Genomic DNA, 21,972 nt, shown 5'->3' with positions numbered 1-21,972 from the left:
TATTTACATTAGACAGAAGGTAAAAAGGCCTGTGACTGCTCAGGCACTGGAATGGCTGCATCTTCTGTATACGAGTATCCCCAGCGTAATAAAGGCCAGTGCAATGGCAGCTGCCACTGAGATCAGACCAGCTGTAGAAGAGAATCCCACAAGAGGAAGGACACATGGTTAAAACTGCAGCTAGTTGCTTCTCCAGCAACCTCTCCTCTCCAAAAATCTACCAGGGACTCGCTGGGTACATGAGTCAAGGCCACAGTTAATAAAATGGGGGATTTTTTCTTTGAGCTGTATTGTAGGGCTGTGTTTTTTGAAGTCTTTTATAGCCATACATATTGGAGTTTGTCTACTAGAAGTGGCTGGAGCAGGAGATCAGCACCTCTTTATAAATCCCACTGGATAATAGGTTGCAGGTCTCAGGTCACACAACTGGTGTCCCAGCAGATAAGCCCAGGCTACAGTGGCCGACAGTCCTATGTTTGACTGGCTCTGGTTGGACCCTCTCAACAAGGAGCCCTTCTTGAGTCTTGTTGACTCATTATTAACACTCCCTCCTTGGACTAAGGGATTCTTACAACTGACTTTGTAAAACTCATTTCTTCCATCTTTTAGTGCATCTTTTCCCAGCAAACCCAATGTAGATTAGTAGTGACAATAGAGGCACCATGAGACTTGTTCATTAGAACTAGTTACCCTCTGATGCTGCCTTCTCTGCTTCCATTTGAGCAACTGAGAGATCCCTTGATCCTTGATCAGTATCCAAGATGATCATGGGTCCTACCACAACATCAGCCTCAGCTTCCCTCACCAAGGGCTCACCTGTATTGGGAGAGAAGCACTACTAGAAAACCAATCCATCCCATTTTGGGTGGAAGATCCCCCAGGAACAGTCTGCTGGAGTAAGCCAGACATCTTCCCAGGTGAAGTGGGCACAGAACCTACCATGCCTGGAGGCCACATCTCTCTGGAAGCGCCTCCCTGACCATCTGTCCAGAGGGCTGCCTCTCCCAGACTGTCCTCCAAGGAATGCGCAGTTCCCAGTCTCACAGCACCTGCAGATGTCTCGGATGCCTTCCACTGGAGACCAGCTGGAACAGAACAGGAACAGTCATCTACAGTGAAGAGTTCTGTTCTAGGCTGCCTGTCACTCCCCTGATGGGGTTCTAGGCTACTCACATGTTGCCTGCTTTGTTGAAGGAACAAGCCTTGTTCAAGGGATCTGGGGCTTGCTCAGCTGCAGTGACTTTCAGATGACAGGTGATGTAGATCTGGAAGGGAAGTGGGAAGAGGGGTTAGGACCATCCCAGGGGACCCTAACAGCTGCTTAGCCTGGGGAAATCGACTTGGAGCAGAAATGTGGGCTCTCACCAAGTTCCTGGCATCTCCTGCAAACCTGAACACATCCACCATGAACTGCAGCGTGTCCTGCCTGGGCCTGGGGGATATGAAGGCCGAGGTGGTGTCATCTGATCTCCCATCCACCAGGCACCTACACACAAGAATCAAGGGTCAGTAAGAGTCCCTGATCAGTCTTGTTTTAGTCTAGAAAGGGCTCCCAGCTCTTACCCATTGAAGTCAATGACAGCATAGCGGGGAGAGGAGTCCCTGTCTGGGCTCAGGGTGGCCACACAGCTGTCCACAAAGAGCCTCAGAGCCACATGGTTCCCAGTGCTGACATCAGCTTGGATATGCATGACCTCCCCCAGCTGGAATCCATTGGAGGGTCTCTCAGCACTCCAGTCATCTGCAAGGCAAGTTCACAGTGAGCAGGACAGACAGGCAGGCAGGGCTCCCCTGGAGGCTTCTCCCACCTACCATTCATCAGGTGCAGGGAGAAATCCAGCCTCTCCTCAGCAGACAGGGTGGAGCTGAAGGGAACCCATGTTGGCTTGATGGCTTTACTGCTCACATTGTCCTTCCTGGGAGGAGGAGCAAACCTCAGTCACTGAGCCAGATTCCAGAAGGGGAGGGAGGGGATCTGAGCATCTCAGACTCTCACCTGGGGTAGTGACACTCAATGGGAATCACAGCTGGATTGGTTCTCAGGATCACTGGGTTGCTGGCAGGGGTGGGGTTATAGTTCAGGCTTGTGCTGTAAACCAGGGAGTCTGGGGTCATCTGGGAAGCAGCAGACATGGAAGGGTTAACACTAGTACACAGAGCATTTGTAAAGTCATTCAGATGGGCCTAAGAACAAGCCTCAGCCAGATGGAAAACTTGAGCTCAAGTTTTCCAACCAGTGCCCAGTCAACTGGCAACTGCCTTTGGAAGGACTGGACACTAGAAACAGGGGATTTCAGAGCTCAGTCTGCTAGAGCAGCCATCGGAAGATGAGCACCACAGTAGTGCCATTTTACACAACTCTGCTCACTGTTTTCCTCTGTGCAGGTTGTGAAGGAATCTCAGACAGTAAAACCCCCAGGGTTAATCTGTTAGCTGCCTTGAGGTGAATTTTGACCAGGGATTAAGGAAGCCAGTAGTCTGTCCCTTTCCCTCCTACAGACTATGCAGAGCTCAGGCTAACACCAATCAGTTTATTCAGTTGCAGGCTCCGGTCTGTGGAGTCTGCAGACAGACTTTGGATGTGTGTGTGTGGGGGGGGGTCTAGAAGTAAAGTCTGTCTGAGCCACAAGAGCACCCTCTTCAGGCTCCACTTGTGAGCCTGCTCCAGGAGCTGAGCAAGGCAGAATTCTTTGCCTGGCGCATGAGACTGGAAGCTAAGAAGAAGCACCCAGGAAAAACCAGGGAGCTTATCAATAACATGGACAAAATCCCACCCACTGTTCTCTCCTGCTGCCCCATTTTTACCCCATCAGACAAGGCAGGGGCAGTGATGCTAGGGATCAGTAGGGGCTCCTGACTTGCATAAATCCTTACCTGCAAGGTGCTGCCACATTCATGGAGCCCAGCTACAAAGATCACTGTGTTCTCTGCATCATTAAGGGACACGTACCGGCAGGCAGCTGGGCCAAGGCTCAGGTCAGCAGCTTTGATCAGTCTCCCCATCCCAAACAGATCCCTGTGCACAGTGATCACCATCTGAGCCTCCTCACACTGCACCATGACAGGCTGCAGCACGGACACAGCCCTGAGCTGGGAAGTATCAGCCCGAGCCCAGGGGTAGGGCTGGGCAAGAGAGAGAACATGGGCTTGTCGTTGAGGGGGCTCAGCCCTGGGGGTGGGTCTCCAGATGGCAGAGTCAATCCTAGAGAAATCCCAGGGATTGTAACAGGTCACCCCACTGACCACCCAGCACAGAAGAACAAAGCACAGGTTGTTTCTGTACCCCATCTTGCCTGCTTGCAGCAAATCCAGTATGGAGGGAAACTGCTGCTCTGGGGCTTTATTCCGTGACTCAGAGCCAGGTGACAGCTGTCCCAGGTAATTAACACCCTCCCCTAATCTGCAGGTAACCGGGGCCCAATCATGCCCAGTGCCCACGCCCTGAACCAGGGAAATAGGAGGGCCAATGGGAATCAGCTCCACCTGTTGGTCAGTACATCAGCTGCAGTTTGGAAAATTCCTGCCCTGTTTCGTTCAATGGAAGGCTAAGGGTGGGCTCCACCACAAAGGGACCCAGGCCCCTCAATCCCCAATTTAGGCCTGTAAATCCTGGGTTTGGCTCCACTGTGATCCACAAATCACACAGCGGCAAAGAGTCCTGAGGCACCTTATAGACTAACAGAGGTATTGGAGCATAAGCTTTCGTGGGTGAATACCCTCTTCATCAGACCCACCCACTCCCCTCTGATACAAACCATATAGCGAACTCTGTAGGTGCCCAAATTCAGCAGCACCGAAGTTTTTACACTATAAAGGTCCCTGGTGCCCGTGTCTCAGCCTCTGGGCCCATGCCCAGCTGCCTCCCTCTGGGAGTCTGGGCACCTGTCTCCCACCTAAGGCCAGAGCTGTCCATGAGCTAGGGGAAGTTAGGCATTTAGTTGCCTATGTCTTATGTGGAGCCCAATTCACTAGCTGTGCTGCTTGCCCATGTTGACCCCGTTCACAATTGCACTGGAGCAGGACGCGGTGTCCTCCTCGGATCTTTTAGCCCAGCGGTTAGAGCATTCACCTGGAATGTGGGAGACCCAGGTTTCATTCCCCCTCTCTGCTGAGGGGAGAGAAAGGACGTGAACAGGGGTCTCCCATCTCTCAGAAGAATGCTTGAACCACTGAGCTAGGGGACATTCTGATGTTGGGCTTCCTCCTACTCTCCCATTCAAGCTGTTCTGTTGTGGATAAATGATGAAAGAGGGACCAGACCCCAGTGCTTCCACCTCCCACCGGGCTACAGCCGCATTCCTTCTCTCAGTCTGGCCCATCAAGTGCTCCACTGTGGATAAGTGTGAAACTAAAATCTGTTCAAGGGGAAATTTGTGTCCTCTCTAATATCCGCATAACTCGTCAGATGAGTTCCAGAACTGGTGTTCTCCTTCCAGGGTTGGGGTGGAGTTTGTTGGGTTGAATTGTTTTCCCCAACGTGTACCCACATCTGCCCCCATATCTCCCCTCCCCAGAATGGCTTGTTTCTCAAAGCGAAGAGAGGGCCTGTCCTGGAGGGAGGATCCATGTGAAACTGAGATTCCTGGGATAGGGACTGTGACACTTCTCAGGGCAGCCAGGGCTGTGCGGCAACCTAGTTGCCACCAGCCTCCTGTATGAAGGAGCCTTGCCTGTGCCAGCTGGGTTTTAGCTCCCCAATGCAACCAGCCCATCAGCGCCTCAAGCATTCTTCTCTGGGATAGCCCAGCCCTGTGTTTTGCCTGGCAGGATAACAATTAATGCGCCCCAGGCTTCAAGTCCCTTCAAAGTGGGCCCCTCTGTGGTTCAACCCCAATCACTGGATACCCAGAGAAATCCCAGATGCTCTGTTTCCAAAGGAACAGCGCATCCTCATTCACCAGTTTGGCATTAGCTCAGTTCTCTTGTATCACACACAGCACTTCAGCTCTAATCTAAAGTAAAAGGAGATTTATCCTCCAATCTGGAAAGCGTCTCACCCAAGTTCCCTTCAGCATTTGCAGCCAAGCCTGGCTGAAACCCCTTATTCATGATGCCAACTCGCTGTTAGTTTACTTCCTAGGCACCTGATGTTAGGATGTCTTTTTGCCCCTCAAATATTCCAGCAGGCACCTTTGATGTTTATCAGTAGATAGGGTTCCCCCTCCAATATTGACTTCTTCCTGTTAGTTTCTGTCTGAAGTCTCTGCCAGCTCCTCATTGGCATTTGTCTTAGACATTGCATGACATACAACACACAATGGTCCACCATGAAGAAAAGCATCGCCCACCCCTCCTGTCTGCAGGATTTTGTCTCAAGACCCACTACCTTTGAGAGGCCTGCTTCATCTACAAGGCCTACAGAACCTCATTTTCAGTGCTCCTTGCATACTTCCCATACCTACATCTCACAATGGTTATGATGACCTGTGTGACTCGGGTTTTCATTAGAGACCTTACATGTCATTCTTCTGGTGAACCCAGAGAGTCCCTGTGCCTCCCAGTACCCTCTGCCAAATACGTATTTGTTCCTGCAGTGCTAATAACAGATTAAGGCTTCATAGCCCTATTCCAGGGCAAGGCAGCTCTCATGCTCTGGCATCTTAGAGCTAAGCTAACTGAGAAGTTACATCATGTTCTCCCTGGGTAAGCTAGAAATAAAACCTAGGTCTCTCCAGATGACCCCAGTCACAGCCGTGCTGCTGTCTGAAATGAATGCATGGAGTGAATGCAGTCGGTTACATTCCCTGTGCTAAGCACGAGACCACAGTCTCCTTCCAGAGCTGGGTCAAGAACCCAGGAATCCTGATTCTCTGCCAAGCAGCTGTGAAGCCCACTGACAGAAAGGTTAGGTCAAGGAGCAGAGGACTGTGTCCAAACCAGGTGAGTCCCAGGGGTGTAATTTTGGCACCACATGATGGAATTGCTCTTTTCCCAGTTTAGTGAAGGTTGTAGTGAAATTTCTATTTAAAAATCAGATTTTGGCATCCCCTCTTCAAGGCACGCGAGAAAGCCAGAAAACTGGCAGGTCAGGGCCTGACAGCTCTACCAGCTGCAGTACCTCCAGGCATTGAATCCACACCCCTCATGCAGCACCAACTCCTCTTAGTTTGGGAACTGGCCACTAATTTTGGCTTAGCAGCACTGAACCTTAGAGTCTCCTCTGTGAAATGAGGACAGGAATGATTCCTGCTCTTTGTTTTGATACAGCCAACAATATTTGGGAGGGAGGGAAACAAGCTGAGTGCAGAGAAAGGAGGGGGATTTGAAGGATGTCAGGGTCTTGGAGCTTCCCAACTAGAGGACCCATATTTTAGAGGAAGGGCTGGAGTTGTGCCAGAGGCAGGGGGAAATGTACCTCCGGCTTGAGGGCTGGATCTCAGCTAGTCAGAGGGGACAAGAACAGAGGGACTTTGGGAATATGGGCTGAAAAGCATTGAGAGCCATGGTCTGATGGTTGAGACACCACCTTGGCATGCAAGAGACCAAGGTTAAATTCCACATTGTGCCAAAGCCTTCCTGGGCAACCTCACTTAATAACCCTGTCTTTTCCCCCCTTGTATGAAAGGTGGTCAGCATTCCCCTACCTCCCAGGGCATTGGGGGAGTCATTGGACACTGTAGATGAGGCGCTCTGACCTTAGACAGTCCCTGTCAGGACCTTACTCGCTCAGAGTCCCTTCCACTTGCAGGTGCACAGCAAGCCTCCAAGGGCCCCTGCTCAGAGAGCTGCATGTGTTGGAGGAAAGAGGCTGCTCCTGCCCCACTGCAGCATCACACGGGAGAGGGTGAATAACCACTCCGGCAGAGAGCTTGTTCTGGGAACATACACGCTGCTGCTCCCTTTGCTCTCCTCTGGCCTGCTGAGGAGGTTTATTTGTGCAACCCTGGTCTTGGATCTGCTCCCCACACAGCTAAAGGGCAGATGTTGAAGAAGTGACATCCTGTCCTAGAGCAGGGTTGGCTGTGTTGTCTCTACCACGGTAGAGACCTAGATAGAGCCCTTTACACTTGGGTTTGAGTAGAGGCTGCATGATCATTGTTGTACAGGCCTCATTCCACTGCAGGTAAGGGCACAGAAACTGGAAGGTTTTTTTTAAGACACTTTCTGCCTAGGCCTGGTGGTAAGAGAACAGGGCTAGCCTGCAGAACTAACTAGCCTGAGCCTAAAGAGTTCACCCCAGCCATGATTTCAGTCCATGGTGAGAGCAATTTGTCTAAAGTGCCCCGATCCTTCTCTCTAAGGTGAGTAGTTACCCTAGAGCAGCAGTTCTTAAACTGCAGGTTAGGATCCCAAAGTGGGTCACCACCCCATTTTAATGGGTTTGCCAAGGCTGTGTTAGACTGGCTCAAACTAAAGTTGCCAACTGAGCCCCAGTGCCCAGGGCCAAAGCACAAGGGCTTCAGCCCTGTTTGGCAGATCTCAGTCTTTTGCCCTAGGCAGTGGGGCTCAGGTTACAGCCCCTGCTCCCCAGGGTAAGCCCTGGGGGTTTGACCCTCTGGACCAGGGCAGTAGTTGGACAACGGGGATTACAGTGCAATGAAGTTTAAAAACCCTTGCCCTAGAGCATCACCTAAAGCCAGTCATGGAGTCAGTAGGAACTCCCTCATGGCATCTGTTTCACTTAGAGGGCACAGTGGCTGGGGGATTTGTGTTCTCTCTACTGCAAGAGCCCTGTAATGGTTACAGGTGCCAGATGGACAGTTCAGGTGGAGGGAAATCCCCCTGCCATTTGCCTCTGGGAACCTGAAGGCAGCAATCTCTGCTTTCTTCACCCTCACATGATCTCTCCCCATGCAGCCCCGTGGGTGTGTCCATAATGTGGTTGGTGCATCAACCACACCATTTCCTTCCCCACAGAAGGGAAGGCATCTCCCTTGCCCATTAATACGTCACAGACCAGAATCAGGTCATTGGGGTTTATTTACATTAGACAGAAGGTAAAAAGGCCTGTGACTGCTCAGGCACTGGAATGGCTGCATCTTCTGTATACGAGTATCCCCAGCGTAATAAAGGCCAGTGCAATGGCAGCTGCCACTGAGATCAGACCAGCTGTAGAAGAGAATCCTACAAGAGGAAGGACACATGGTTAAAACTGCAGCTAGTTGCTTCTCCAGCAACCTCTCCTCTCCAAAAATCTACCAGGGACTCGCTGGGTACATGAGTCAAGGCCACAGTTAATAAAATGGGGGATTTTTTCTTTGAGCTGTATTGTAGGGCTGTGTTTTTTGAAGTCTTTTATAGCCATACATATTGGAGTTTGTCTACTAGAAGTGGCTGGAGCAGGAGATCAGCACCTCTTTATAAATCCCACTGGATAATAGGTTGCAGGTCTCAGGTCACACAACTGGTGTCCCAGCAGATAAGCCCAGGCTACAGTGGCCGACAGTCCTATGTTTGACTGGCTCTGGTTGGACCCTCTCAACAAGGAGCCCTTCTTGAGTCTTGTTGACTCATTATTAACACTCCCTCCTTGGACTAAGGGATTCTTACAACTGACTTTGTAAAACTCATTTCTTCCATCTTTTAGTGCATCTTTTCCCAGCAAACCCAATGTAGATTAGTAGTGACAATAGAGGCACCATGAGACTTGTTCATTAGAACTAGTTACCCTCTGATGCTGCCTTCTCTGCTTCCATTTGAGCAACTGAGAGATCCCTTGATCCTTGATCAGTATCCAAGATGATCATGGGTCCTACCACAACATCAGCCTCAGCTTCCCTCACCAAGGGCTCACCTGTATTGGGAGAGAAGCACTACTAGAAAACCAATCCATCCCATTTTGGGTGGAAGATCCCCCAGGAACAGTCTGCTGGAGTAAGCCAGACATCTTCCCAGGTGAAGTGGGCACAGAACCTACCATGCCTGGAGGCCACATCTCTCTGGAAGCGCCTCCCTGACCATCTGTCCAGAGGGCTGCCTCTCCCAGACTGTCCTCCAAGGAATGCGCAGTTCCCAGTCTCACAGCACCTGCAGATGTCTCGGATGCCTTCCACTGGAGACCAGCTGGAACAGAACAGGAACAGTCATCTACAGTGAAGAGTTCTGTTCTAGGCTGCCTGTCACTCCCCTGATGGGGTTCTAGGCTACTCACATGTTGCCTGCTTTGTTGAAGGAACAAGCCTTGTTCAAGGGATCTGGGGCTTGCTCAGCTGCAGTGACTTCCAGATCTACATCACCTGTCATCTGAAAGGGAAGTGGGAAGAGGGGTTAGGACCATCCCAGGGGACCCTAACAGCTGCTTAGCCTGGGGAAATCGACTTGGAGCAGAAATGTGGGCTCTCACCAAGTTCCTGGCATCTCCTGCAAACCTGAACACATCCACCATGAACTGCAGCGTGTCCTGCCTGGGCCTGGGGGATATGAAGGCCGAGGTGGTGTCATCTGATCTCCCATCCACCAGGCACCTACACACAAGAATCAAGGGTCAGTAAGAGTCCCTGATCAGTCTTGTTTTAGTCTAGAAAGGGCTCCCAGCTCTTACCCATTGAAGTCAATGACAGCATAGCGGGGAGAGGAGTCCCTGTCTGGGCTCAGGGTGGCCACACAGCTGTCCACAAAGAGCCTCAAAGCCACATGGTTCCCAGTGTGGACATCAGCTTGGATATGCATGACCTCCCCCAGCTGGAATCCATTGGAGGGTCTCTCAGCACTCCAGTCATCTGCAAGGCAAGTTCACATTGAGCAGGACAGACAGGCAGGCAGGGCTGGGCTCCCCTGAAGGCTCCTCCCACCTACCATTCATCAGGTGCAGGGAGAAATCCAGCCTCTCCTCAGCAGACAGGGTGGAGCTGAAGGGAACCCATGTTGGCTTGATGGCTTTACTGCTCACATTGTCCTTCCTGGGAGGAGGAGCAAACCTCAGTCACTGAGCCAGATTCCAGAAGGGGAGAGAGGGGATCTGAGCATCTCAGACTCTCACCTGGGGTAGTGACACTCAATGGGAATCACAGCTGGATTGGTTCTCAGGATCACTGGGTTGCTGGCAGGGGTGGGGTTATAGTTCAGGCTTGTGCTGTAAACCAGGGAGTCTGGGGTCATCTGGGAAGCAGCAGACATGGAAGGGTTAACACTAGTACACAGAGCATTTGTAAAGTCATTCAGATGAGCCCAAGAACAAGCCTCAGCCAGATGGAAAACTTGAGCTCAAGTTTTCCAACCAGTGCCCAGTCAACTGGCAACTGCCTTTGGAAGGACTGGACACTAGAAGCAGGGGATTTCAGAGCTCAGTCTGCTAGAGCAGCCATCGGAAGATGAGCACCACAGTAGTGCCATTTTACACAACTCTGCTCACTGTTTTCCTCTGTGCAGGTTGTGAAGGAATCTCAGACAGTAAAACCCCCAGGGTTAATCTGTTAGCTGCCTTGAGGTGAATTTTGACCAGGGATTAAGGAAGCCAGTAGTCTGTCCCTTTCCCTCCTACAGACTATGCAGAGCTCAGGCTAACACCAATCAGTTTATTCAGTTGCAGGCTCCGGTCTGTGGAGTCTGCAGACAGACTTTGGACGGGGGGGTCTAGAAGTAAAGTCTGTCTGAGCCACAAGAGCACCCTCTTCAGGCTCCACTTGTGAGCCTGCTCCAGGAGCTGAGCAAGGCAGAATTCTTTGCCTGGCGCATGAGACTGGAAGCTAAGAAGAAGCACCCAGGAAAAACCAGGGAGCTTATCAATAACATGGACAAAATCCCACCCACTGTTCTCTCCTGCTGCCCCATTTTTACCCCATCAGACAAGGCAGGGGCAGTGATGCTAGGGATCAGTAGGGGCTCCTGACTTGCATAAATCCTTACCTGCAAGGTGCTGCCACATTCATGGAGCCCAGCTACAAAGATCACTGTGTTCTCTGCATCATTAAGGGACACGTACCGGCAGGCAGCTGGGCCAAGGCTCAGGTCAGCAGCTTTGATCAGTCTCCCCATCCCAAACAGATCCCTGTGCACAGTGATCACCATCTGAGCCTCCTCACACTGCACCATGACAGGCTGCAGCACGGACACAGCCCTGAGCTGGGAAGTATCAGCCCGAGCCCAGGGGTAGGGCTGGGCAAGAGAGAGAACATGGGCTTGTCGTTGAGGGGGCTCAGCCCTGGGGGTGGGTCTCCAGATGGCAGAGTCAATCCTAGAGAAATCCCAGGGATTGTAACAGGTCACCCCACTGACCACCCAGCACAGAAGAACAAAGCACAGGTTGTTTCTGTACCCCATCTTGCCTGCTTGCAGCAAATCCAGTATGGAGGGAAACTGCTGCTCTGGGGCTTTATACCGTGACTCAGAGCCAGGTGACAGCTGTCCCAGGTAATTAACACCCTCCCCTAATCTGCAGGTAACCGGGGCCCAATCATGCCCAGTGCCCACGCCCTGAACCAGGGAAATAGGAGGGCCAATGGGAATCAGCTCCACCTGTTGGTCAGTACATCAGCTGCAGTTTGGAAAATTCCTGCCCTGTTTCGTTCAATGGAAGGCTAAGGGTGGGCTCCACCACAAAGGGACCCAGGCCCCTCAATCCCCAATTTAGGCCTGTAAATCCTGGGTTTGGCTCCACTGTGATCCACAAATCACACAGCGGCAAAGAGTCCTGAGGCACCTTATAGACTAACAGAGGTATTGGAGCATAAGCTTTCGTGGGTGAATACCCTCTTCATCAGACCCACCCACTCCCCTCTGATACAAACCATATAGCGAACTCTGTAGGTGCCCAAATTCAGCAGCACCGAAGTTTTTACACTATAAAGGTCCCTGGTGCCCGTGTCTCAGCCTCTGGGCCCATGCCCAGCTGCCTCCCTCTGGGAGTCTGGGCACCTGTCTCCCACCTAAGGCCAGAGCTGTCCATGAGCTAGGGGAAGTTAGGCATTTAGTTGCCTATGTCTTATGTGGAGCCCAATTCACTAGCTGTGCTGCTTGCCCATGTTGACCCCGTTCACAATTGCACTGGAGCAGGACGCGGTGTCCTCCTCGGATCTTTTAGCCCAGCGGTTAGAGCATTCACCTGGAATGTGGGAGACCCAGGTTTCATTCCCCCTCTCTGCTGAGGGGAGAGAAAGGACGTGAACAGGGGTCTCCCATCTCTCAGAAGAATGCTTGAACCACTGAGCTAGGGGACATTCTGATGTTGGGCTTCCTCCTACTCTCCCATTCAAGCTGTTCTGTTGTGGATAAATGATGAAAGAGGGACCAGACCCCAGTGCTTCCACCTCCCACCGGGCTACAGCCGCATTCCTTCTCTCAGTCTGGCCCATCAAGTGCTCCACTGTGGATAAGTGTGAAACTAAAATCTGTTCAAGGGGAAATTTGTGTCCTCTCTAATATCCGCATAACTCGTCAGATGAGTTCCAGAACTGGTGTTCTCCTTCCAGGGTTGGGGTGGAGTTTGTTGGGTTGAATTGTTTTCCCCAACGTGTACCCACATCTGCCCCCATATCTCCCCTCCCCAGAATGGCTTGTTTCTCAAAGCGAAGAGAGGGCCTGTCCTGGAGGGAGGATCCATGTGAAACTGAGATTCCTGGGATAGGGACTGTGACACTTCTCAGGGCAGCCAGGGCTGTGCGGCAACCTAGTTGCCACCAGCCTCCTGTATGAAGGAGCCTTGCCTGTGCCAGCTGGGTTTTAGCTCCCCAATGCAACCAGCCCATCAGCGCCTCAAGCATTCTTCTCTGGGATAGCCCAGCCCTGTGTTTTGCCTGGCAGGATAACAATTAATGCGCCCCAGGCTTCAAGTCCCTTCAAAGTGGGCCCCTCTGTGGTTCAACCCCAATCACTGGATACCCAGAGAAATCCCAGATGCTCTGTTTCCAAAGGAACAGCGCATCCTCATTCACCAGTTTGGCATTAGCTCAGTTCTCTTGTATCACACACAGCACTTCAGCTCTAATCTAAAGTAAAAGGAGATTTATCCTCCAATCTGGAAAGCGTCTCACCCAAGTTCCCTTCAGCATTTGCAGCCAAGCCTGGCTGAAACCCCTTATTCATGATGCCAACTCGCTGTTAGTTTACTTCCTAGGCACCTGATGTTAGGATGTCTTTTTGCCCCTCAAATATTCCAGCAGGCACCTTTGATGTTTATCAGTAGATAGGGTTCCCCCTCCAATATTGACTTCTTCCTGTTAGTTTCTGTCTGAAGTCTCTGCCAGCTCCTCATTGGCATTTGTCTTAGACATTGCATGACATACAACACACAATGGTCCACCATGAAGAAAAGCATCGCCCACCCCTCCTGTCTGCAGGATTTTGTCTCAAGACCCACTACCTTTGAGAGGCCTGCTTCATCTACAAGGCCTACAGAACCTCATTTTCAGTGCTCCTTGCATACTTCCCATACCTACATCTCACAATGGTTATGATGACCTGTGTGACTCGGGTTTTCATTAGAGACCTTACATGTCATTCTTCTGGTGAACCCAGAGAGTCCCTGTGCCTCCCAGTACCCTCTGCCAAATACGTATTTGTTCCTGCAGTGCTAATAACAGATTAAGGCTTCATAGCCCTATTCCAGGGCAAGGCAGCTCTCATGCTCTGGCATCTTAGAGCTAAGCTAACTGAGAAGTTACATCATGTTCTCCCTGGGTAAGCTAGAAATAAAACCTAGGTCTCTCCAGATGACCCCAGTCACAGCCGTGCTGCTGTCTGAAATGAATGCATGGAGTGAATGCAGTCGGTTACATTCCCTGTGCTAAGCACGAGACCACAGTCTCCTTCCAGAGCTGGGTCAAGAACCCAGGAATCCTGATTCTCTGCCAAGCAGCTGTGAAGCCCACTGACAGAAAGGTTAGGTCAAGGAGCAGAGGACTGTGTCCAAACCAGGTGAGTCCCAGGGGTGTAATTTTGGCACCACATGATGGAATTGCTCTTTTCCCAGTTTAGTGAAGGTTGTAGTGAAATTTCTATTTAAAAATCAGATTTTGGCATCCCCTCTTCAAGGCACGCGAGAAAGCCAGAAAACTGGCAGGTCAGGGCCTGACAGCTCTACCAGCTGCAGTACCTCCAGGCATTGAATCCACACCCCTCATGCAGCACCAACTCCTCTTAGTTTGGGAACTGGCCACTAATTTTGGCTTAGCAGCACTGAACCTTAGAGTCTCCTCTGTGAAATGAGGACAGGAATGATTCCTGCTCTTTGTTTTGATACAGCCAACAATATTTGGGAGGGAGGGAAACAAGCTGAGTGCAGAGAAAGGAGGGGGATTTGAAGGATGTCAGGGTCTTGGAGCTTCCCAACTAGAGGACCCATATTTTAGAGGAAGGGCTGGAGTTGTGCCAGAGGCAGGGGGAAATGTACCTCCGGCTTGAGGGCTGGATCTCAGCTAGTCAGAGGGGACAAGAACAGAGGGACTTTGGGAATATGGGCTGAAAAGCATTGAGAGCCATGGTCTGATGGTTGAGACACCACCTTGGCATGCAAGAGACCAAGGTTAAATTCCACATTGTGCCAAAGCCTTCCTGGGCAACCTCACTTAATAACCCTGTCTTTTCCCCCCTTGTATGAAAGGTGGTCAGCATTCCCCTACCTCCCAGGGCATTGGGGGAGTCATTGGACACTGTAGATGAGGCGCTCTGACCTTAGACAGTCCCTGTCAGGACCTTACTCGCTCAGAGTCCCTTCCACTTGCAGGTGCACAGCAAGCCTCCAAGGGCCCCTGCTCAGAGAGCTGCATGTGTTGGAGGAAAGAGGCTGCTCCTGCCCCACTGCAGCATCACACGGGAGAGGGTGAATAACCACTCCGGCAGAGAGCTTGTTCTGGGAACATACACGCTGCTGCTCCCTTTGCTCTCCTCTGGCCTGCTGAGGAGGTTTATTTGTGCAACCCTGGTCTTGGATCTGCTCCCCACACAGCTAAAGGGCAGATGTTGAAGAAGTGACATCCTGTCCTAGAGCAGGGTTGGCTGTGTTGTCTCTACCACGGTAGAGACCTAGATAGAGCCCTTTACACTTGGGTTTGAGTAGAGGCTGCATGATCATTGTTGTACAGGCCTCATTCCACTGCAGGTAAGGGCACAGAAACTGGAAGGTTTTTTTTAAGACACTTTCTGCCTAGGCCTGGTGGTAAGAGAACAGGGCTAGCCTGCAGAACTAACTAGCCTGAGCCTAAAGAGTTCACCCCAGCCATGATTTCAGTCCATGGTGAGAGCAATTTGTCTAAAGTGCCCCGATCCTTCTCTCTAAGGTGAGTAGTTACCCTAGAGCAGCAGTTCTTAAACTGCAGGTTAGGATCCCAAAGTGGGTCACCACCCCATTTTAATGGGTTTGCCAAGGCTGTGTTAGACTGGCTCAAACTAAAGTTGCCAACTGAGCCCCAGTGCCCAGGGCCAAAGCACAAGGGCTTCAGCCCTGTTTGGCAGATCTCAGTCTTTTGCCCTAGGCAGTGGGGCTCAGGTTACAGCCCCTGCTCCCCAGGGTAAGCCCTGGGGGTTTGACCCTCTGGACCAGGGCAGTAGTTGGACAACGGGGATTACAGTGCAATGAAGTTTAAAAACCCTTGCCCTAGAGCATCACCTAAAGCCAGTCATGGAGTCAGTAGGAACTCCCTCATGGCATCTGTTTCACTTAGAGGGCACAGTGGCTGGGGGATTTGTGTTCTCTCTACTGCAAGAGCCCTGTAATGGTTACAGGTGCCAGATGGACAGTTCAGGTGGAGGGAAATCCCCCTGCCATTTGCCTCTGGGAACCTGAAGGCAGCAATCTCTGCTTTCTTCACCCTCACATGATCTCTCCCCATGCAGCCCCGTGGGTGTGTCCATAATGTGGTTGGTGCATCAACCACACCATTTCCTTCCCCACAGAAGGGAAGGCATCTCCCTTGCCCATTAATACGTCACAGACCAGAATCAGGTCATTGGGGTTTATTTACATTAGACAGAAGGTAAAAAGGCCTGTGACTGCTCAGGCACTGGAATGGCTGCATCTTCTGTATACGAGTATCCCCAGCGTAATAAAGGCCAGTGCAATGGCAGCTGCCACTGAGATCAGACCAGCTGTAGAAGAGAATCCTACAAGAGGAAGGACACATGGTTAAAACTGCAGCTAGTTGCTTCTCCAGCAACCTCTCCTCTCCAAAAATCTACCAGGGACTCGCTGGGTACATGAGTCAAGGCCACAGTTAATAAAATGGGGGATTTTTTCTTTGAGCTGTATTGTAGGGCTGTGTTTTTTGAAGTCTTTTATAGCCATACATATTGGAGTTTGTCTACTAGAAGTGGCTGGAGCAGGAGATCAGCACCTCTTTATAAATCCCACTGGATAATAGGTTGCAGGTCTCAGGTCACACAACTGGTGTCCCAGCAGATAAGCCCAGGCTACAGTGGCCGACAGTCCTATGTTTGACTGGCTCTGGTTGGACCCTCTCAACAAGGAGCCCTTCTTGAGTCTTGTTGACTCATTATTAACACTCCCTCCTTGGACTAAGGGATTCTTACAACTGACTTTGTAAAACTCATTTCTTCCATCTTTTAGTGCATCTTTTCCCAGCAAACCCAATGTAGATTAGTAGTGACAATAGAGGCACCATGAGACTTGTTCATTAGAACTAGTTACCCTCTGATGCTGCCTTCTCTGCTTCCATTTGAGCAACTGAGAGATCCCTTGATCCTTGATCAGTATCCAAGATGATCATGGGTCCTACCACAACATCAGCCTCAGCTTCCCTCACCAAGGGCTCACCTGTATTGGGAGAGAAGCACTACTAGAAAACCAATCCATCCCATTTTGGGTGGAAGATCCCCCAGGAACAGTCTGCTGGAGTAAGCCAGACATCTTCCCAGGTGAAGTGGGCACAGAACCTACCATGCCTGGAGGCCACATCTCTCTGGAAGCGCCTCCCTGACCATCTGTCCAGAGGGCTGCCTCTCCCAGACTGTCCTCCAAGGAATGCGCAGTTCCCAGTCTCACAGCACCTGCAGATGTCTCGGATGCCTTCCACTGGAGACCAGCTGGAACAGAACAGGAACAGTCATCTACAGTGAAGAGTTCTGTTCTAGGCTGCCTGTCACTCCCCTGATGGGGTTCTAGGCTACTCACATGTTGCCTGCTTTGTTGAAGGAACAAGCCTTGTTCAAGGGATCTGGGGCTTGCTCAGCTGCAGTGACTTTCAGATGACAGGTGATGTAGATCTGGAAGGGAAGTGGGAAGAGGGGTTAGGACCATCCCAGGGGACCCTAACAGCTGCTTAGCCTGGGGAAATCGACTTGGAGCAGAAATGTGGGCTCTCACCAAGTTCCTGGCATCTCCTGCAAACCTGAACACATCCACCATGAACTGCAGCGTGTCCTGCCTGGGCCTGGGGGATATGAAGGCCGAGGTGGTGTCATCTGATCTCCCATCCACCAGGCACCTACACACAAGAATCAAGGGTCAGTAAGAGTCCCTGATCAGTCTTGTTTTAGTCTAGAAAGGGCTCCCAGCTCTTACCCATTGAAGTCAATGACAGCATAGCGGGGAGAGGAGTCCCTGTCTGGGCTCAGGGTGGCCACACAGCTGTCCACAAAGAGCCTCAAAGCCACATGGTTCCCAGTGTGGACATCAGCTTGGATATGCATGACCTCCCCCAGCTGGAATCCATTGGAGGGTCTCTCAGCACTCCAGTCATCTGCAAGGCAAGTTCACATTGAGCAGGACAGACAGGCAGGCAGGGCTGGGCTCCCCTGAAGGCTCCTCCCACCTACCATTCATCAGGTGCAGGGAGAAATCCAGCCTCTCCTCAGCAGACAGGGTGGAGCTGAAGGGAACCCATGTTGGCTTGATGGCTTTACTGCTCACATTGTCCTTCCTGGGAGGAGGAGCAAACCTCAGTCACTGAGCCAGATTCCAGAAGGGGAGAGAGGGGATCTGAGCATCTCAGACTCTCACCTGGGGTAGTGACACTCAATGGGAATCACAGCTGGATTGGTTCTCAGGATCACTGGGTTGCTGGCAGGGGTGGGGTTATAGTTCAGGCTTGTGCTGTAAACCAGGGAGTCTGGGGTCATCTGGAAGGAGGGGACATTGGACAGATTAAGGGCAAGTAGTTCAGCTGAGAGCTGAGAATTTAAGACAGTTCTCCAGGAAGCGGGCATGTCTTCCAACAAGTAGTTCCTGTGCTCATTCTGCTGAGCAGCTATCAAAATACTGGAGCTGTGGTAGTGCCCCCCTTCGCATGACTATTCACGAGTTTCCTCTGTGCCTGTTCTGAGGTATGTGCCATACAGTGACTGCCCCCCCCCCCATGTAAAACACATCTCACTCCACTTCTCAAGTTACTGCGCTAGCAGAGTACAGAAACACATTCAGCTGCCTCCTTCCCATCTACAGGGTTTGGAGAGCTCACAGAATTCAGTGAGCCAAACTGGGCTTTCCTGGCAGTAAAAGTCCCTGGCTTGGACTGAGCACAAGGGTCCACTTGTGAAATCTGACAGAGCCACCATGGCTCACTCCCCATGCATGCTCTTAAACCTCCTTTTGGAGCATAAAGACATGAAATAGTTCTTAACTGTAAGGAGACTGAAGACTAAGGGGAAAAGACACCCTCCCCTCCAAGAAATAGCTAGCGGCTCAGTAACTGAGCCAAGACCCTGTGCTGCACTGTTACCCCTTTTTAATCCCACAAATAGGAAGCTCCTGGTTTCTATGAAGCTGCCTTACCTGCAAGGTGCTGCCACATTCATGGAGCCCAGCTGCAAAGGTCACAGTGTTCTCTGCAGCATTAAGGGATGTGTACCTGCAGGTGGCCTGGCCAAGGCTCAGGTCAGCAGCTTTGATCAGTCTCCCCGTCCCAAACAGATCCCTGTGCACAGTGATCACCATCTGAGCCTCCTCACACTGCACTGTGACAGGCTGCAGCAGGGACACAGCCCTGAGCTGGGAAGCATCAACCCGAGCCCAGGGGGAGGGCTGGGCAAGAGAAGGCACATGGGCTTGTCGTTGAGGGGGCTCAGCTCTGGGGGTGGGTCTCCAGACGGCTGAGTCAATCCTAGAGAAATCCCAGGGATTGTAACAGGTCACCCCACTGACCACCCAGCACAGAAGAGCAAAGCCCAGGCTACCTCTGTACCCCATCCTGCCTACCAGTAGCAAACCCAGTATGGGGGGAATCTGCTGCTGTGGGCCTTTTATACCCTGCACCTAAAGCCAGTTCACAGCTGCTCCAGGTAATGAACACCCTCCCCTAGACTGCAAGCAGCTGGGGCCCAATCACATCCACTACCCATCCCTGGAGCAGGGAAATGGGAGGACCAATGGGAATCAGCTCCACCTGTTGGTCAGTTCATCAGTTGTATTCTGGGAGATTCCTGTGAGGTTTCATTCAATTAAATCTGACACATTTTGTCGTGGATGTGAAACATCAGCTGTGCAGAGTCTGCAATGCTGATACTCAATTCCAAAGGGGATTTTTATTATGGAGCAGTGATCGCTGCATCATGGTTACGTTTGAAACCCACTCTCTGTTTAAATTCCTGGTCTCTGAATTTTGCCTCTTATCTGAACTTGGTGTCGATAGTCAGATCAGCTCCCAAACTGGCAATCTAGTTCAGCGGCTGAGGTGCATTTTGGGATGCCAACTTGAGTTCATTTGACCAAAGGGTTTGCCAGCCACAGCTCTCCCAAGTGGCCTACTTTTAAATTTTGAGTATGCTGTTGGAACAATCTAATCATGATATTTTTGCACAGCTAAGAAATGATCAGGGAGGGATCCCCGTGAAACGGAGATCGTTGGGCTACCCCTGCTGAAGGCTAAGGTCCAGTCCAAAGAACAAGTCCCAAAACTTAGCCTATCCAAAATCCTTCTGTTTTATTTCTGGTCCTGGGGAAGAGCCCAGGGGTTTTCTGTGAGCCATGCATGCTGTGCCTGTATGCACAGATAAACACAGGATTCCTCTTTCAACCAGGGGACAGGGCACTGGGCTAGGAACCATGACCCAGCTCCTCATAGGTAGTTAGGCTCAATGGAATTTAGGAGCCTAAATACCTTGGAAGAACTGGGCCCAGGAGACTGTAAGTTCAAGATTTGTTGCTTCCAGCGATGGCTGTTCATATTTATGTGTATTTATACTTGACTAGCTTCCTCCGCATGCACTAGGGGAGACAGGTCTCATTCTCCCCTGTTTTATAGGTAACGTCACCAAGAGGCTGCACAATGGTCCTCTTGGGAAAGGTCACATTTATATCTAGCTCATTAATATGGCAGACCTGAGTGTCATCCACTGAGCCAGGCTGTCTATTGAAGCGAACATCCAAAGCATGTGGTTGGTTGTCCTGTCTGTAGCCACGGTTCTAACCACTAGAGAACACTTCCATTCCTGACACAAGCAGCCTGACTCTGCTGCTGTCTAACCAACCGTTGAACAGTCCACTTATACGGTGGATTAGCTGAATGGGCAGAGGGCCACGGGCTGGTTCTAAAGGGCCTGCGTTAAATTGGATGCCGATCATGGTTGGGCATTTTATGGTTCCACCTGATAGAAATTCTCTGTAGCCAGTTCAGTGAAGGCCGCAGCTAAATTTCTCTTTAAAACCAAATTTTGCATTTTTTTTTTCAAAATCACTTACATGGGAATTTAGATAGGTGGCCACTAATTCTGGCCCTTTGTCAGCGTGCCTCAGTTCCCCTGTGAGAGATGGGGATGATTACACGACCCCTCCCTAACTGCAGGTTTGGATAGATAAATGCAGTCATAGTGGAGGGATGTTAGGGGCAGGGAGCTGTCTAGAGTGGAACAAAGGGCTGGGTTGAAAGCTTAAGGAATGGGGGGAAGGTTAAAGTTGTCCTAGAGGCAGCTGAGCAGTCAGTATCTCTGCAGCACCAGGCGTGGGAAGGTTGGGAGAACAGAGGGACGGTCAGCGGCTAGAGCCAGCTCTGCTCTTTTGAGGGCAGTATGTGTGCAGAACCCCGCTGATGACCTTGAGGTGTGTTCTGGTGGTTGAAGCACTGGCTTTGGACTCCCCAGCTCAGGGTTCAACTTCTAGTTCTGCTGCCATATTCTTGGGGGACCACGACCATGTCACAGCCTCTCTATGTCTCAGTTTCCACAGGTGTAAAATAGGGATAAAATTCCTCCCTGCATCTTGTGTCATCACAGGTGCCGACTCCATGGGTGCTCTGGGGCTGGAGCACCCATGGGGAAAAAAAATGGTGGGTGCTGAGCACCCACTGGCAACCCAGTGCCTCCTGCCTTCCAGCGGGCCTTGCCCATCAGCACCTCCCGCTCCCTGTGCCTCCCACCCACCATGAACAGTTCTTGCCTCTGTGCTCCCAGCCAGGAGGGCAGGTACCTGGGGCTTCTTGCTTCCAGCAGAGAGATCCACAGCTGGAGTCTAGCTGGCTGCTGTACTCCTGGCAGGGACTCTGGGGGGCAGTAGGGCTCCCAGGGGGTAGCCCAGGTAGCAGCCCAAGCCAGAATAGCAGCCAGGCTGGGGAACTGGCTTTCTTGTTAGTTTCATGGCTCCCCTGGAGCCACAAAATTGACAAGAACAGCTGATGTATGGAACAGTATCTACCCAGACACTCCATCATCCTAACTACATGGACAGAAGTGCTACACCACTCCCTGCGATGGTTTTATGATGTTGCCATTGCAGGGGAGTTACATTTCAGCACAAGTGTTCACTGTAGACAAGGCCATAGTTTTCCCCACAGCAGCACAGCCCTATGAAGATGTTTAGGAGGCACATGGGATTATTTCCTATTCCACATCTTGTCAGATAGGAACATGCATCTTAGCTGCTGGCATCCTCCACCCTAGCATTACTGGTGCCCTCAGTGGTCCTGCTCTCTATGCACCCCTTCCCCCCCCCCAGGCCTGCTCTGTCCCCTGCATTTGCAGTTTTCCTTCCAAGGGAGTTTTTACTGTACCAGGTTTCAGAGTAGCAGCCGTGTTAGTCTGTAGTTGCAAAAGGAAAATGAGTACTAGTGGCACCTTAGAGACTAGCTAATTTATTTGAGCATAAGCTTTCGTGAGCTACAGCTCACTTCCTCGGATGCATTCGATGCTCAGATAAACTGGTTAGTCTCTAAA

The 21,972-nt window shown here is 51.2% G+C and overlaps 3 protein-coding genes across 3 annotated transcripts; all 3 read right to left on the bottom strand.

Annotated features, from left to right (window-relative positions):
* LOC311527724 (zona pellucida sperm-binding protein 3-like) lies at window positions 1-3,224 on the bottom strand. The gene is made up of 9 exons (XM_084642003.1): window positions 2,875-3,224; window positions 1,997-2,115; window positions 1,813-1,916; window positions 1,564-1,741; window positions 1,366-1,486; window positions 1,174-1,265; window positions 940-1,085; window positions 691-816; window positions 1-131 (listed from the first exon to the last, which is right to left on the bottom strand). The coding sequence occupies exons 1-9, from the start codon at window positions 3,058-3,060 to the stop codon at window positions 40-42; spliced, it is 1,164 nt and encodes a 387-aa protein (XP_084498129.1). The 5' UTR covers window positions 3,061-3,224; the 3' UTR covers window positions 1-39.
* A 4,678-nt stretch (window positions 3,225-7,902) lies between these two features.
* LOC311526896 (zona pellucida sperm-binding protein 3-like) lies at window positions 7,903-10,971 on the bottom strand (the record flags this gene model as incomplete). The annotated part of the gene is made up of 9 exons (XM_084640360.1): window positions 7,903-8,064; window positions 8,609-8,734; window positions 8,858-9,003; window positions 9,092-9,183; window positions 9,284-9,404; window positions 9,482-9,659; window positions 9,736-9,839; window positions 9,920-10,038; window positions 10,786-10,971. The coding sequence occupies 9 exons, from the start codon at window positions 10,969-10,971 to the stop codon at window positions 7,958-7,960; spliced, it is 1,179 nt and encodes a 392-aa protein (XP_084496486.1). The 3' UTR covers window positions 7,903-7,957.
* Window positions 10,972-15,813: 4,842 nt separating this feature from the next.
* Window positions 15,814-19,015, bottom strand: LOC311527674 (zona pellucida sperm-binding protein 3-like; the record flags this gene model as incomplete). Its single annotated transcript, XM_084641886.1, has 9 exons — window positions 15,814-15,975; window positions 16,520-16,645; window positions 16,769-16,914; window positions 17,003-17,094; window positions 17,195-17,315; window positions 17,393-17,570; window positions 17,647-17,750; window positions 17,831-17,949; window positions 18,602-19,015. The coding sequence occupies 9 exons, from the start codon at window positions 19,013-19,015 to the stop codon at window positions 15,869-15,871; spliced, it is 1,407 nt and encodes a 468-aa protein (XP_084498012.1). The 3' UTR covers window positions 15,814-15,868.
* Between the last annotated feature and the right edge of the window lie 2,957 nt (window positions 19,016-21,972).

Source organism: Lepidochelys olivacea (genome assembly GCF_965140295.1).
Source record: "Lepidochelys olivacea isolate rLepOli2 genome assembly, chromosome: 10".
Lineage (NCBI taxonomy): Eukaryota > Metazoa > Chordata > Testudines > Cheloniidae > Lepidochelys > Lepidochelys olivacea.
Note: the sequence above shows the minus strand (reverse complement) of the source record. Positions and strands in the feature narration are given on the sequence as shown.

Bases quoted from the DNA above. Each gene is read 5' to 3' on its own strand.
- LOC311527724 (XM_084642003.1), bottom strand. From the start codon at position 3,060: ATGGTGCAGTGTGAGGAGGCTCAGATGGTGATCACTGTGCACAGGGAT. The intron at 1,917-1,996 runs GTGAGAGTCTGA...TCCTCCTCCCAG, and splicing joins ATTGAGTGTCACTACCCCAG to GAAGGACAATGTGAGCAGTA. The intron at 1,266-1,365 runs GTGAGAGCCCAC...CTTCCCTTCCAG, and splicing joins CAGGAGATGCCAGGAACTTG to ATCTACATCACCTGTCATCT.